General features: G+C 43.3%; 1 protein-coding gene across 1 annotated transcript; it reads left to right on the top strand.

Moving 5' to 3' along the window:
* The first annotated feature begins 2,722 nt into the window (after positions 1-2,722).
* On the top strand, positions 2,723-15,438 carry synpo2lb (synaptopodin 2-like b). Its single transcript, XM_044337467.1, has 5 exons — positions 2,723-2,966; positions 6,341-6,492; positions 6,600-6,902; positions 7,118-7,521; positions 11,517-15,438. The coding sequence occupies exons 1-5, from the start codon at positions 2,865-2,867 to the stop codon at positions 14,522-14,524; spliced, it is 3,969 nt and encodes a 1,322-aa protein (XP_044193402.1). The 5' UTR covers positions 2,723-2,864; the 3' UTR covers positions 14,525-15,438.
* Positions 15,439-16,326: the final 888 nt, after the last annotated feature.

The raw sequence follows: 16,326 nt of genomic DNA, 5'->3' as shown, positions 1-16,326 counted from the left end.
GTGCCACGTCCACTTCCGGACCCGGCGGAGGGACTTCCTCCACACTCACCTCCACTACTGTAGTGGAGGAAAGCAGCTCAAAGAACTGGATGTAGGTTTAATACAACAAAAATCAACTACTCACGCTTCATCAACTACTACTTTTCTCTAGTTGTTGAAGAAAGTAGGTTTGTAATTGGTACAAAGTTAAAAGACAGGTTCCCAATTGTCTTAAAACAACAGTCAGGTGTCCATATGAACACTGAAAGAGGTTTTCCTTTCTGTAATCATTCCTCCTGTACATTCTGGCTATTAAAATATTTCCTTCAAATGTGCTTTCAATGTAAGTGATGGGGGACAGAATCAATCATTTTGTGTGTCATTTTGTGCAAAAAAGTTTATCTGAAGCTTATATGAGGCTTCAGCAGTCTCAGTTAGTCATATCAGGTGGATATCTGCCATATTTACAGTCTATTTAGCATAAAATTCCCTCTTTGTGTTTCCTAGGACAGTGTTTCCCTGTTGAGCTGTGGTGGAAGTATAGTAACAAAAAGAGGAACTTTGGCACTAAAAAGACTGTAACGTTGAAAGATATCTACTTGCTTTGACTAATTTTAACTGAAGTTTCATATTAGCTTCAGATAAATTTTTAAATACTGTAAGTGCATTATGAAAGGATCTTCTAATAGTCAGTATGAACAAGAGAAATAAATATAGCAAGAAAAACCTATTTCAATGTTCATATGGACACTTCTTTTTTTAAGAAAATTGTGAACCTGTCCTTTAAGGCAGATTCGCGGCCCATATGCAACACTTTAGGTGTTTCCATTTGAAACTTTAACACTTAAAGACACTTAAATATTATTTGCATAGACCCAGCAATATATTTGTTTTCACACTAGCTTTGCAATAAAAACTTTATGGCTCACTGGCTATCCTGGCCCTTCTAAGTGTGCGCTAGGCTGAGAGCCAATGGAGCTAAGATGTCCTCCCAGTCATGTATCAAATAATAATAATTTGACAAGAGGTAGCCATCTGAATTGGGCTAATTATGCCAAAGTGTCAGTACATGTGGCTGTCTTCCAGCACCATCAGATGTGAGCCAGCTCTGGCACACACATGACAGCCAGATTTGAGCTGATTTTGGCAGTTTGGGCTGAGAATCACCCCCAATTTTTGGGACTCGGACCAAATAACTTGAGGCAGAATCCCATGGGACTCATCCCAAATTTGAAATTATTCTAATGTGCTATTCATCACAAATCTGGCAGGAGTTAAATCAGGTGATCAGATTTAGGCCGCTGATGGGACAAACCATTTGCCGTCCTCCAGGAAGGTGAGACATCGTAGCTGATGCACAGCAGTGTCTTGCCCAACACTGCAGAAAGGTACATGCTTGCCAACATTAAACCTATCTTATTGGACTATCTCTCTAACGAGAAGTCCACTACCACTCCTCCCAACTGTATAGGCAGTAAACCCACTGAGATTCCTAAAATATTTCCTCCTCATCAGTGGTGGAAGAACTGTTCAGATCCTTTTCTTAAGTAAAAGTACCAATACAGTAATGTAAACATACACCATTACAAGTAAAAGTCCTGCATGAAAAATCCTACTTAAGTAAAAGTACATTACACAAGTATTAACAGCTTAATGTAGTTAAAGTATTGCAGTAAAAGTAGTGTTTTGGTTCCTCTGACTGATATATTATTATATATGACATCATTAGATTATTAATAGTGAAGCATCAGTGTTAGAGCAGCATGTTACTGTTGTAGCTGCTGGAGGTGGAGCTAGTTTCAACTACTTTATATACAGTTAGCTAGTTTAGTCCAGTGGTTTCCAACCTAGGGGTCGGGGCCCCTCTAAAGGGTCAGCAGATAAATCTGAGGGGTCGTGAGATGATTAATGGGAGAGAAAATAAGAAAAAACAAAGTTCTGATGCACAAATCTGTTTTCGGTTTTTGTACTTTTTCTCTAATCTTTGATTTTTGCTGAAATATCGGATCATTTGAACATTTATTGAAATGAAACCATGTGAGAAATTTAGAGGGAAAAATCACTATTTGGTGGAGCTGTTAACAACTCATAGACATGTGAAATGTGACCCCGAATACACACTGCTTTTTGTAAGACGTCAAAAGCCAAAAAGGTTGGAAACCACTGGTTTCATCTTTAACAATGTTTCGTATTTTAAAAGCTTGTTATACTATCCATTGTGTCAAATCTTCATCTGAAAAGTAACTAAAGCTGTTAAATAAATGTAGTAGAGTAGAAAGTACAATATTTCCCTCTGAAATGTAGTGGAGTGGAAATATAAAGAATCATAAAAATGGAAATATTCAAGTAAAGTACAGTACTTGAGTAAATGTATTTAGGTACTTTCCACCATTGCTCCTCATACCCTCCACCTTTGCTCTATCGTTGGAGTGCGTTGAGGAGATGGAGACAAATCTGTGAGCTGCGGCTGCTGGCCAGGCCGGCTGATCTGGGTGTTGAAGGGGGAGTGGTGGTGGTGGTTATTTCGGGAAGGTATATCAGCAAGCATCCCCCTTCTGTACAGAGTGTTTGAGACTGACATGGCAAGTGTTGAATACAGGAAGATGAGCACACGTGCTCACATACACTGACACACACACACACACACACACACACACACACTTTTTCCCCTTCTCACCCTCCCCACTGCCCACCCTCCGACACAGCATTCCTGTATAAGCAGATGAAAGCCAGCCACCCCCTGTCTCCTTATGGGTGGAGTGATTTAGTGTGGTCACAGAGAATAGTGGGGGATACTCGCAGAGTGTGAGGAACTGAAGAAGGGGAGAGCAACATATATACACCGTCACACACATACTGTATCAGGCTGTGAGCTGGGAGCAGGGATGGTAGCGGAGGAGATTGTGGTCTCCCTGTCAGGAGGATCCCCATGGGGTTTCAGACTGCAGGGAGGAGCAGAGCAACAAAAACCTCTACAGGTGGCAAAGGTATAGTGGAGCCAGTGTGTGTTTATGTATGTCACAGAGAAGACGTTACTGACAAGGTGATAACATGAGTAGACGGGTTTAATAGAGACAGCAGCTGGTAACTGATGGAAAGGCCTTAATGGTCAGTCTTGTGGTTCGCTGTGATTGTAATTCAAGCTTTAGTCGGCACTAAGAGCTTAAATCTCTGGTGTTGGAGGTATTTGTAGGGGGTGGAAAGTAACTTATTAAAAGTATCAGTGTAATTGCGTACCTTTCTGACACACTTGAACATTTGTGAGTACTTTCTATAATCAGTATTCACTGATTTTAATCAGTTCAAGCATCACTGAACTTGCTGCAAGAAATCATATTGAAATGCTCATAATCAGGATTTCACATTTGCTTTTTCACATGAACCTTTTGTAACTAAGCAATCGTTACTCAGAGGAGTAATCAGCAGTCTTATTTCCACTTTTACTTGTGCACTTTTGAACACAAGAACTGTTACAGCGACGTAGGACTTAATGAGTTTGGAGTACAATTTTCTCATAGTTATTTAGCCTCAGTCCAATTCAATACTGCAATTGTGATTCAGTTGGGTTTGTGGGTCAGAGAACAGCATGAACACATGTTTGGGGGATTGATCTTGACTCAGGTTTCATCACTGCGTCCTAGTGGCGACTATACAGTAGCAGAGATTAGTATTTGTTTCTTTTAAAAAGGTTAGTGTACAGTACATGCATGTGTGTGCATGCATATATATTCTAATTTATAATGATATTATATTCACACATACTGTATGAGTGGCTGTGCACATGAAAGTGTGTCTACTGTACTGTGAACACATAAGGGAAGTAGATAATGAACTTGCTTCAGATTTGTCATTATGTACCTATTAGACTTTTAAAATTAACTTAAAGCCTCATAAGTTTCCTTTTACTAAGTTTGGTTCCTCCAAAGGCCTTTTGTGTCTGTGTTTATATTTGTTGACAGACCAGAATGTTCTCTCTAATAAGAAAAGCTATTCTGGAGAGGAGGAATGTGACCTCGCTCACACTGAAAAGTTGGCCAGTCACTCATAAGCTTAATCGTAACCTCTTGTTCAAAATGGAAGTGGAGAACATGGTTGGGCACCAAAGACTACTCTTTACTCAAGATCTCCAAGCAGATAAGGTCATCATAATGAGGGTTTGATCAGTGTGTGCTTCCTCTCGTTGGTGTGTGTGTGTGTGTGTGTGTGTGTGTGTGGTTGGGCATACCTCAGATAAGCCTGGTAGGGAATGGAGCACAAACTAGAGGATCAGAATAGCTCATTTAAGAGGTGCTGGAAGCCGGGCATGGAAAAAGGTCTCTTGTTCACACACACAAAGATATGTATATGCACACACACACTTTCCTGTCTCATTAAGTATTCAATTCTTAAACTGTACTGTAAGTATTTTTTTCTTTGAGTTTCACCTCACACAAGTGTCTGTCTTTCTTCGTCTGTCTAGGAATGTGGTTGATTTTCCTGTGAGGTTTTATTTTGGGTATGTGGGTAACATATGGTGAATGATAGGCATGCCCCCCTGGTCCAGACTGGTGATGCAGCTGTTCAAACCCCCTCTTTCATGATGCTCACTTGTGCTGTGTGTGTGTGTGTGTGTGTGTGTGTGTGTATACTGTATGTGTGTGTACATTTGGCAGAGTGGGGAAAGTGCAAGATAGAGTTTGTGCTCTTGTCCTTCAATGTGTTTGTGTGACGGTGCAATGGGATAACTGGGTCAAGAGATACTGATAAAGGCAAATACTGTGTCCTCTTACGAATCCAAGTAGGTGCGGGAACACACTTTACTCCACTCAACATTTTTGCAGTGATAAGGTGTGTGTGTATTAGTGTGTGTGCGTGTGAGGAGAGAGAGGGGAGGAAACTGCAATCTAGTGGACAAGAATAATCGCCTTCCCATCTATCATCCGACCCCCACAGAAATACTTCCTGAAGGATCCTATGACATCATCTCTTAGCGACCTTCAGCAACAGCTGCATTAAAAAAACACTTGGCAGCATGACTTAAAGAGTTATTTTCTGATACATGGACAAACATGGCTGCCAGTAGAGGAAGGCTACTGTTTGTCAGTTGTTCTATAAATCGCCCTAAAAATTTGTCATTTGTCTATAACATTAAGTATTCATGACTTATTAAGCAACAATTAAAGTAAAAAAGTTCATAAAAACAATATCCTTATTATTCATTAAGAGTTTAACACTCTAATCTGTGTGGGGTTTGATCTGACTTTGGTCTGGAAACATGAGCAAACAGCCTCATCGCTGTCGTCGTGTTTCATTTCAAATGTTACTAAATCCTGTTTGGTGCACGGTGACCACAATTTTTCAACTGAGCTCCACCCCTCTTCTAAACAGTGAGAAGAGGAGTACAAATAATACAGAAGTCACTCATGTGAAATAACCAACAAGTGTTGTTGTGGGACCTCATCACTCATAGAAAGAAGCTGATTGAGAAAATATGTTTTGAGGGCTTTTAAAGTGACTATATATTTTGTGTTTGTAGCGTCTATAAATGCGCCCATTTATTCTCAGTGCTCGTGGGTTGGATCCATTGTTGGGAGATGAATATTACTAGTAGGAGTTGCCAATGTCAGAATTTTCATATCCCAAACAGAGGAGAGTTCTGAACTCTTACTGGAGACAACAAGATAATTACTCATCATTCTGCAAGAAAAAATATAGTTACATACATTTTGAGAAGCATCAAGGAAGAAAGAATCACAAAAAGCTGTGCAAGACTGTTTTTGGGACACTTACACAATATGGTTCCCAATTCCCACAAGGGGTCTCAAGATAAAAGTTGCAAGACAAGAGATAGAATGGCAAAGCAGATTAACAAAAAACATATATTCTACGAAATTATTCAAATAAAACATGGGGAAAAATCACTCTTGGGTTAACTTAATCATACTGTATTTATATAGCGCTCAAAGCTTTTTACAGTCTTGCCTCATTCACCCATACACACACATACACACACACACACACACACACACACACACACACACACACACACACACACACACACACACACACAACTGATGACTGCAGGCTACTATGCAGGGTGCTGGCCTAACCACTGGAAACAGTTGGGGTTCAATGTTTTGCTCAGCGTCATAACCCACAGACAGACATACTGTACACAACAGCTGATGATGGATCACAAGTATTTTTTGTTTTAATGGTCACAAGCCAAAAAGGAACCACTGGTCTAAAAAGTGAGATGACTAATGTCAGGTAAAGGTTAGGTATGACAAAGCAGACCTTGTACTGACAAAATGGTTAATCTAAGGTGACTTTGCCACAGCTATGAGTATTAATGTGTTATTAACTCTTTTCCTCTCTGCAGGTGCGCAGGCGCAGCAAAGCGTGCAGAGCTGGACTGAAGGAGCATGATGAGCTGGTTGCCATCGGTGACCATATGTGTGCAGAGCTCAGTCATGCTCAGGCCATGAACCTCATAGATACACAGAACACTACACTCAACCTGAGGGTTAAAAGGTCAGATCATGGCCTCACACTTACAGTACGCCACACACATTATTTACATGAAGCCAAACTGATGCATGTTTTGCATTTTCACAAGTTGTCAACCGTATGTTTTCCAGGGCCCCTTCTGGATTCCACTCCTCATCTTACGCTGGTCGCTCCGCATCTCCCCGCTCCGCGATGAGGGTCCTGTCTCCCCCCTCAGCTCCCTTGCCCTCCCACCACTCCTCCATCCTCTCCCCAACTGGGATACCCAGAGGCATCACTTCTCCTCCAGACAGCGAGGCCTACTACGGAGAGACAGACAGTGACGCAGACACACAGTCACACACGTACCGCCGCCAGCGTCGCACACCTCCTCATGCACGCTCACCTGCGCGCTATGACAACCAAGAAGAGGAGGAGACCTCAGAGATGAGTGGGTAAGAGAGAGTGAGCACCACTTCTGGTATTTAAAAGGTTTCTGTAATCAATCTGGTTGTTAAATGCCAACAAAATGATTGTTGTTTTATCATAAACAGACAAATGTTTAAATTTAGAAGCATCTACATTTCAGTCTCAAATGTTTACGCATCAAAATTAAAAAAAAAAAAGATGAAATAAATGAAATTATGCTCTCCTCTGTCTTTCCTCAAAGGTATGAGAGCGCTACAGATGGAGGGGTTTCCATGACGGGGCAGTGGGAGGGTCAGTGTCTTCCTGGCGTCCCCCGCAGAGAGCTCATCTATCAGCCCCCCCAGACGGAGTGGACCACTCCAACTCACACCCCACACACTCTGACCCCTCACACTCTGACGCCTCACACACTCACCCCGACCCCTGATCAGGGTTTGGTGGAAGCGGAGGGAGAAGTGGATAGCGGCTTCCAGGAGGTAGGGGGCAGCATCGGGCTGGCCTGCCCTCCGCTCGTGTCTCCCGAACGGGCGAAAGAGGCTCTGATGCTGGGATCTGCTAACCAGCTGGTGCCCATGGTGGGACCGCAGCAGACCCCCGTCAGTGATGAGCTGTCCACTACCTACATGGACAAAGCACGGCAAGCCAGTGAGTATACATCTTTGTACAAAGTGACACCATTACAGGCAATAAATAATAATAATATTAATGAAGTTTTCAAAAACTGAAACCAAGGATTTAAAAGTAACATACATACATATACTTCATGTATACATGATTACACACATGCACACAAATTACCCACCTTGGGATAAAAATATGTATTCAGAAGCAAGTTAAAGGAGCACATCTCAATTTGTCATGTTGTTCCACAGTGGACGTGCTGTGTGTGGCAGCGTAAGCATCAATAAATCATTACTACCTGACTGCTGATGAAAAAATACTGTAAGAACTGAAAACAAATGAGAAAACGTGCAGTTATATTGTCCATAGTTGTGTGCCATCAAGTCAGAGTTTCTGTGGAATAAGTAAAAGCATGATGGGAATATTCCCTTTTGCCCTCCGACGTGTTTATTCTCTTTTGTAAAACACAAACAAACACCAGAGAAGTGATGACAAGAAATTAATAACCTAACGAGGCGAACATTATTTTATATATGGTAATTATACTGCTATATCACAATTATTATTATTTTGAAGATGACATAATTAAACACTAATTATAGTAGAGCTGCAATGATTAGATGATTAATTGATTAGTTGGTCAACAGAAAAATAATTATTTAATTGTAATCTATTTTGATCAATTGATCATTATGAGTCATTTTTTCAAGAATTTGAATATTGAATATATATTTGGTATCTATAGTCTAGTAAACTTTGTAACAAAAATATCTTTGAGCTGTGGACTGTTGGTTGGGACAAAACAAGACATTTTAGGTTGCATCTTGGACTTTGTGAAACATTGATTGACATTTTTCACCATTTTTTAAAATATTTTATAGACCAAACAACTAATCAATTAATCAAGAAAATAATAGACAGATTAATTGATAATGAAAATAACTGTCATTTGCAGCCCTAAATTCTAGTCCTGTACAGCATGCCATGGATGTGTGTGTCCATTTTTCGACAAATAATTTTTGCTAATGAAATAAAATTTGGATCTTGGATGTCAGTTTATCCAGTTGGATCCAAACTTATGCAACTTTTGCAACTATTAAGTTTGAGGATAATCCACCAGCTGCAAACCAAAAAGAAGCACATCTCCGTTTTCTTACAGTAATATAACTATTTCTGTCTTGACAACTGTGTTTTTACTTTTTAATTTAAAATTTCAAAGATTCCCTCGGTGTCTCAAAGGCATCAGCAGTCCTGGAGCTTACTGTATATCTACAGCTAGATCACCATCTAGTGGTTACTTTCTGTAACTGGAGCATCCTGTTACTTTTACAGGCCGCCCTTAATGGGGTGATATATACCAGATACTGACAGAGGTATTCCACCTCCCTCCTCCTCCCCTCTCCTGTCCCCAGAAACAGCAGTCTATCTCTTCTGTCAGTATTCGAAGCATCTGCCTCACTGACTGTATTTATAGGTATTGAAGATTCTGACAGACAGACTGGATGAGACTCTGACTTACAGGCCACACAGCTGAATGTGTGTGCGTGTTTCTGTATGTGCACATGCAAATTCTGGCATGTGTTTACGTTAGTGCTGAAATGATTAGTCGGTTTCGCTGATTAGTCCATTAACAACAGCGAATGTGATAATCAATAAATCATTTAGGTCGTTTAGCGAGAAAAATGTCAAATGTCTCCTGGTTGCAGCTTTTCTAACATTAAAATTTACTGCTTTTCTGTCTTTTACACGATTGTAATTTGAATGTCTTTGTCTTTTGGACTGGTGAGTGGGCAGAGCAATCAATTTTATCATCTGAACAATTGATCAGTTAATCTGAAAAATAGGGGACAGATTAATCCAGTGGTTCCCATTTTGAGGGTCAGGATCTCCACAAGGGGTCACGAGATAAATCTAAGGGGTTCGAGAGAAGACTATTTCAGTCAGATAAAAGAAAACTGACACTGCTACATAAAATTATGTTTGTTTTTCATACTTTTCTCTAGTTTTTGTTTTTTTTCTTGTGAAATATTGCAGTTTTAGCTCTTAAGGTCTCAAAAATGTATTCTCTTGATATGTGTCTTGTAACGCTAAATTTCACAGAGGGATCGCAAGTAGATGTTGTTTATAGCCTTAGATGATTACAACAGTGATGTTAGGATTTAATTTTAACTCATAAAGTTTTATTAACCTTGTCTGGTTAACTTCATCATCATTAATCATTTCAAAAGGCAATAATTATCAAACTGAATAGCTATGCACTGACTGGGCCGTGACCTCATGTGGATGAGTGTTACAGTAATGAGAGGCCTGTTGTCCAGTACAAGAGGCTGAAAGCCAGAATGACTTAGGTGAGGGCTTTACTATAGGACGAATGATGACTGAGATGTCCAGGGACCTGCCCTTTCTCACATTACACACACGCACACACATGCGCATTGCCTTTGGCTTTGGATGTGGGATTGTTAGCTCTGCTGCTATAGAGTTGTGTTTCTGTGTGTGCAGCGGTTGTTAGGTGTGAAGTGTCAGCAGCAGAGAGTGACATCAGCAGTAACCTATAACCTATAATTGACTTTATGAACTCATATACACAAACACACACATATATGCACACATGCTCAATGACACGACTGTCTAAATATCCTCTGGTGAGGGGTCTCCCCGTCCTTGTGTGTGTGTGTGTGTGTAAGTGTATGAGACAGAGACTGGACAGGTGTTTGATGCCTGTCAGACAGACAGGAATAGTGGGTTGACATCATGTGTTGGTTTGGGTTGCTGGACAGAGACAAAGGTCTTTACATGGGCTGTGCCCTGAGAGAAGAACTGGGAGACAGAGACTACACGGTTCCCCACTCAGAACAGAACTGGACACTGTGAGGGTGTGTGTGGGAGGGTCTGAGGGAAGTTAAGGACACACACACAAACATACTCACGCTTGTGAGATGAGGGACCTAACTTCTAAATCAGGTTCAGACGCAGGTGGACACACAGCCTCACACACCGTGTACGCAGGTAAGACAAATTTAAACTCGCTCGTGTACATATAACTTTATTTACACACAGATTTACTCACACTAGTAAAGTGAAAAGTTGTTTTTCTTTTTCAAATTAATAATTATACCATGGCTGTGCTCTGTCTACACTATAGAAAATTTTAATTTAATATTATGTTATTGTTCTACTTAATAGACTTGACTCTTGATGAAATGACTTGACATGAAATTAAACTTTAAGGTAAGTTAGCAATTGAATTATAACTACTTGTGGCTGTAGATATTTATTCAACGTGTCTATGCGCTTTATAGGCTTTATAGGGGTCTGAAACTCATTGCAGAAATTTCATGGCACAAAATGCATTTTTCTCTTTCAACCTTGTTATGTCAAGTCTTGTGCACAGAAAACTACAAGCAGAAATCGTAAAACTGAAATATCAAGTTAGATATTGGAATTTTATGTTTTCACCTTCACGTTTTCTCTGTTTACACTAATTTTTGTTGCGTCTCAAAAAGCTTGACTCATCTGTATAGAAGCTATATGTGGATATGTGTGCGCACATACTGTATCAAGCTGTAGTCATATATTGAGGATATTCATGTGAGGTGAGCCAAGATACTAAAAAGACTCAAATAGCCTTGGACAACACAGAGATGCACACACACACACACACACACACACATAGGCACAAACAAGCATTTGTGCAGGAGAGACACTCTGTTCTAACCTTCCCGGCGTGTGTGACTCAACGCTGGAGAGCAGCAGGAATTCTTTGTTGTAAATCCACAACACACACTCCTGTCTGTCAGTGGTAATCCTCATAGCAGCTCCTCACTGTGATAATACTGTATAAATCAGCCTCTGCTCACAGTCAGTGAGAGCCATCACACTGTTTTGTTTCCGTTATTTGTCGCCTGTGCCTTGTTATGTATTCATCAAAAATCCCATCACCGGTTTTCTCCTATGCTTCCTCTCTCGTTCGTCACATTTATTTTGGTTCCCCTCTCTTTCCTCTTCCTGTCTTTCAGAGTTACAGCGTGGGGAGAGTGTGGTAGAGAAGCAGGTGAAAGAAGCTCGTACTAAATGCCGCTCTATTGCCTCCCTGCTGACTGATGCTCCCAACCCCAACTCAAAAGGGGTGCTTATGTTCAAGAAACGCCGGCAGAGGGCCAAGAAGTACACACTGACCTGCTTTGGCAAAGCTGAAGGGGATAGAGGAGGGGAGACCGAAGGGGACACAGGAGGGGAGACAGAGGAGGAAGGAGGCAGTTCCATCCTGAGTGGCTCAGAAGTTGATGAAGAGGGATTCTCAGGATCATTTGACCCCACGTGGGATACTGGTTATTTAGACCTGCTGGACAGGAGAAGCTCTGCCTGCCCCTCAACCACACCAACTACTCCAACAACGCCGACAACCAATCACAGCTCAGGGCTGGATATCTCAGCCTATCAGAATCTGGGACTTGTGACTTCTGACAATCAAAGCCCAAGGTTGGAAGTCTCAGGGCTGGAGGGCTCAGCCTATCAGGGCTCAAGGCTGGAGAGCAGCATCACGAAGCAGCCAATCAGTCCCCATACTGCTCCTAAACCTGTGCCCATGTCTCCTCCAGCAGTGGCTCTGACCAATGGGGGGTCGGTAGCTGTTAGTCGGGCTAGTGTTGTTTTGAGCCCGCCTTCACAAACGCCCCTACCAAGTCAAAACGGACAACATGTCAACCTTAATCCTAATCCTAACCCTAATATTAGTCCTCACCCACTCACAGACTCAGACCATCAACTGAACGCCAACTTTAGTCCTAACCCATCTGTTCTGAACCGCACTGCACGCCCCTTCACCCCTGGCCCGACCTCTTCTCGTGCATCTGTAACCTCCGTGATGTTTCGCCCTCCCCAACCCAAACCAACAGCCGTAACCACAGCGACCAAGCCTGTGGCAGCCATCTCCATGGTGACTATCCAACCTACTCGCCATCAATCAGGGCCAGATGCAAGGAGAGCAGTGTCTAGCACCTCTCTGTACATCCCTCCAAGAAATAACAACAGTAACACTCCCCCTTCTGGTAACTCTCCCCCCTCGATTCTCTCGCCTCCCTCCTCTCTGTCGTCTGCACCTTTCTCCCAGCCTCCCCCTAATCCACCAACATTTGCTCCTCACCCCCCAGTGCATGCATCTCCCTCAATCCCATTCTCTCCCTCTGCAACCCAAGGTTCACCTGTCTGTCCAACACCTGCTCAACCCTTCTCTCCCTCTGCAACTCAAGGTTCACCTGTCTGTCCAACACCTGCTCAACCCTTCTCTCCCTCTGCAACTCAAGGTTCACCTGTCTGTCCAACACCTGCTCAACCCTTCTCTCCCTCTGCAACTCAAGGTTCACCTGTCTGTCCAACACCTGCTCAACCCTTCTCTCCCTCTGCAACTCAAGGCTCACCTGTCTGTCCAACACCTGCTCAACCCTTCTCTCCCCCAGCTCCGCATTCTGTTCCCCCTCCTCCTGCTCCTGCTGTTTATCCACCTCCCTCCACTGGCATGTCTGCTCTTTCCATCTCCCAACCACATCCACCTAATATGGCCCAGGTCTCCATCCATGCCCAGCCCACCCCTCCTCCTCATCCTCATCCTCTCACCCAACCCTCTCCATCTCCATCCACCCAGCCCTACATCAACATGACAGGTGCAGTGACTCCCGGCCCCCATGCTGCCATAGCAACTGCACCCACTCCCCAGGCTCCTACCGCTGATTCACTGGCGACACGTGAACAGCGAATCTCAGTCCCCGCTTCTCGCACCGGCATCCTGCATGATGCCCGTTGTCGTGGCAACAAGAAGCCAATGTTCAGTGCGATCAGGAGCAAAGATGTTTCTCCAAACCCGGCCTTGATGTCGATGGTCCAAAATATGGATGACCGTTTTGTGAGAACCCCAGGCACTGAGTCTGGAGCTGCACCCAGTGGTGAGGCTGGGCATGAGTCAGGACCTGAGGAAGACTGGCTGAGGCTGGGGGCGGAGGCCTGCAACTTCATGCAGGCTCAACGGGGACCCAGGCCACCTCCTGTGGCCCCCAAACCACAGACCCCTCAGGCGCCACAGCTGGGGGGAAAGGGAGGTCAGCTGTTTGCCCGCAGACAGAGCAGGATGGATCGGTATGTGGTGGAGCGATCTCCCTCTGTTGCTGCAGCACCTTACTCCCCGGCTCAGACGAGGGAGCCCTCGCCCACGCCCTCCCTCCCTGCCACCTGGAAGTACTCGTCAAATATCCGTGCTCCACCTCCCATTAGCTACAACCCCCTCCTCTCTCCTTCCTGTCCTCCTAAGGCCCAGAAGAAGGTTGAGGTGGCAAAGTCTGGACCAGCTAAACCTAAAGGGCAGAAAGCGGGCATCAAGCCAGTGGACATTATGGGCCACCAGCCCTACCAGCTCAACTCCTCTCTGTTCAGCTATGGGGGCGGGGTTCCCCAGGACACCTCCACCTATCAGCAGCAACGAGGAATGGTGGGTGGTCCTCAGAAGACTGCACGGGTGTATGAGGTGAAGCGCTTCTCAACGCCCCCTCCGATAGCCACAGGGCCCGCCCTGAAAGTTATCGTACCTCGATCAGCCACGACGCTCGGAGAACCCCTGTGGCGTTCTGACGTCACTTCTCCTCCACCCACAGCTGGCCCCACCCCCTACCAACCCTATCAGCCTCAACCCCAACCGCCCGCCACTCCACACCAACCTCTATGGGCAACCTCCCCTCTGTCTTCTGCACCTCCCCCTGCCCCTACCGCCCCGCTCCCTCAGCTCCCCACCTTCTCCTCTGCTGCTGCTCCAAATCTAGTCCAAACCCCTACTTTCTCCCACCTTCAGTCCCCCAACACTGCACAGGCCAACAGGCAGTTTAAGAGTGCCCCAGATCTGAGTCCCCTAGACCCCATTGGAGTCTCTCGGCCAGCGTCCAGCAGCGCTCAACCTACCAGATGTCCCAGGCCTAGATTCAGTACTTCCAACATGGGTCTGCAGCCCTGCGTCTGGCGCCCTGGATCCACTATGCACTGAACAGATTCTGGTCTGGACATGATAAAACAGGGCTCTATGGGAACAAAGAGCCACATTCTTTAAATAAGTCCATGTGTTTTTAGTATCGCAATATTGTTATTCATGGCTGCGCTTTAATGTTTTATCAACCACATGTTTTATCACAAGATCAGTTTGGAATGGCCACCCATGGTGCACATTTTATCACTTTCATGTAATCTTGTTGACTCATTTATCCAATGCATTTGGTTATAATTAAAGGGAGCACTGTGTTTTGCAAATGTAGTGTGGAAACCCGAGAAAGGTTAAAAAATGGAGAACAACGCGAGATTGAAAGCGCAGAGAGAGAGAGAGAGAGAGAGAGAGATGTTATGGAAAACTTAAATGAGGTTCTGTAAATATTGTATTGAATGATGAAGAACTAAGTTTGAACATAAAAACAGAAGAATGGAGGATGTGAAAGAGACAAGCCTGTGGTGAGAGAGAGGTAGTCTTGGATAGGAAGAAGATGAAAAGGAAGGAGGCACTGATGAAGTGACATAATAGAAACATGTCTAATAAGGTGTAAAAAGTGCAGATTTGACTTATCTGTAAACATCGTACAGTACCTGTGGCCATCCAACAATATCAAATCAGTTGCTTTACTAAGAAATTTGAATCGTCTGCTGCAAGTTGCTTCTGTTTCTGTTATATATACAGTATATATCGTAAGGATTTGTGTTTTGTGATTTTGAGTTTTGTAGTTGCACTCTGCAGTGGTGCATGCTTTTTCTGTAGTTTTTCATAAGGCGAGGAACACAACTGTCACGTAAAAGGAAAGCCTCTTACAGTAGATTCGATCTGTTGATATGAAACAAGAGAGGTATAACATGTGTGTTTAGCTGTGATTCTTTTCCACAGAGACATGCGGCTGAATAAAAATAGACATGACTCACCTCAGCTGTCACTCGGTTTCTTCCTGTGTCACCCACGTCACCACCTGCTTCCACACCGGGAGTCCGGTGCGGTGTTTAGTTTTTCCTTCTTTATCCTTCAGGCTTTTTATTGACTTGTCTAATTGCTGGATTGTTCTAAGCAAATCTCAGGATTTAGGCAGTTTTGAGATCAATGACACGGAGTTTGGGCATCAAGAAAATGTTTTTTAATCTTTCACCACATGGAGGCACTGTAGGATTTATTATTCAGACATGTTGTACAGCTACAGTTTATGGTCTGCTCCCTGGTTTCATCACAGATTTTACATCAGCAAAATGTCAGTAACATTTATCTTCACAGCAACACACAAAAAATATGGTTTGGTATTTTTTCCAATATTTTTACATCTTAAATGATCTTTTTCTAGATTGTAACTGTATATCTGGTACTAGAGCTGAATGAGAAAATGAAAAATAATTTAAAATATACTGTACACACACCACCTCTGATTCTTTTACTTTTGCTTAAACATCTTACTATAACAGTTGAAAATGTCCTTGTAGGATTGTTGGCCTATATTTCACAGCAGTTTAATGACAAGCACCTGATGGCCTTGTAGCTGTGAAATCCAACCATGGCCTCAGAAAGGGATCTGACCTATGACCCTTGACTGGGATCAGGTGACAGAACGTGCTAACTTTAGCTGCTAACTTTAGTCCTCTTCAGGTCTGCTGGTAAGCTTAGCTGCTGCGCTAGTGGAAGGTACAACAAAAAACTACCCCTTACCCTCCAGTGTGTAGCATATTCATTTTTCTACCAACTGGGTCATTAGTTTTTAGAAATATATAAAAGCTCCAACTACACTTATAGTAATGATAGAAGTGGCTCTTTTAACTTTCGGCCTTATT

This window comes from Thunnus albacares, chromosome 20, assembly GCF_914725855.1.
Source record: "Thunnus albacares chromosome 20, fThuAlb1.1, whole genome shotgun sequence".
Taxonomy (NCBI): domain Eukaryota; kingdom Metazoa; phylum Chordata; class Actinopteri; order Scombriformes; family Scombridae; genus Thunnus; species Thunnus albacares.
The sequence above is the reverse complement of the archived record's forward strand: the minus strand, read 5'-3'. Positions and strand labels throughout refer to the sequence as shown.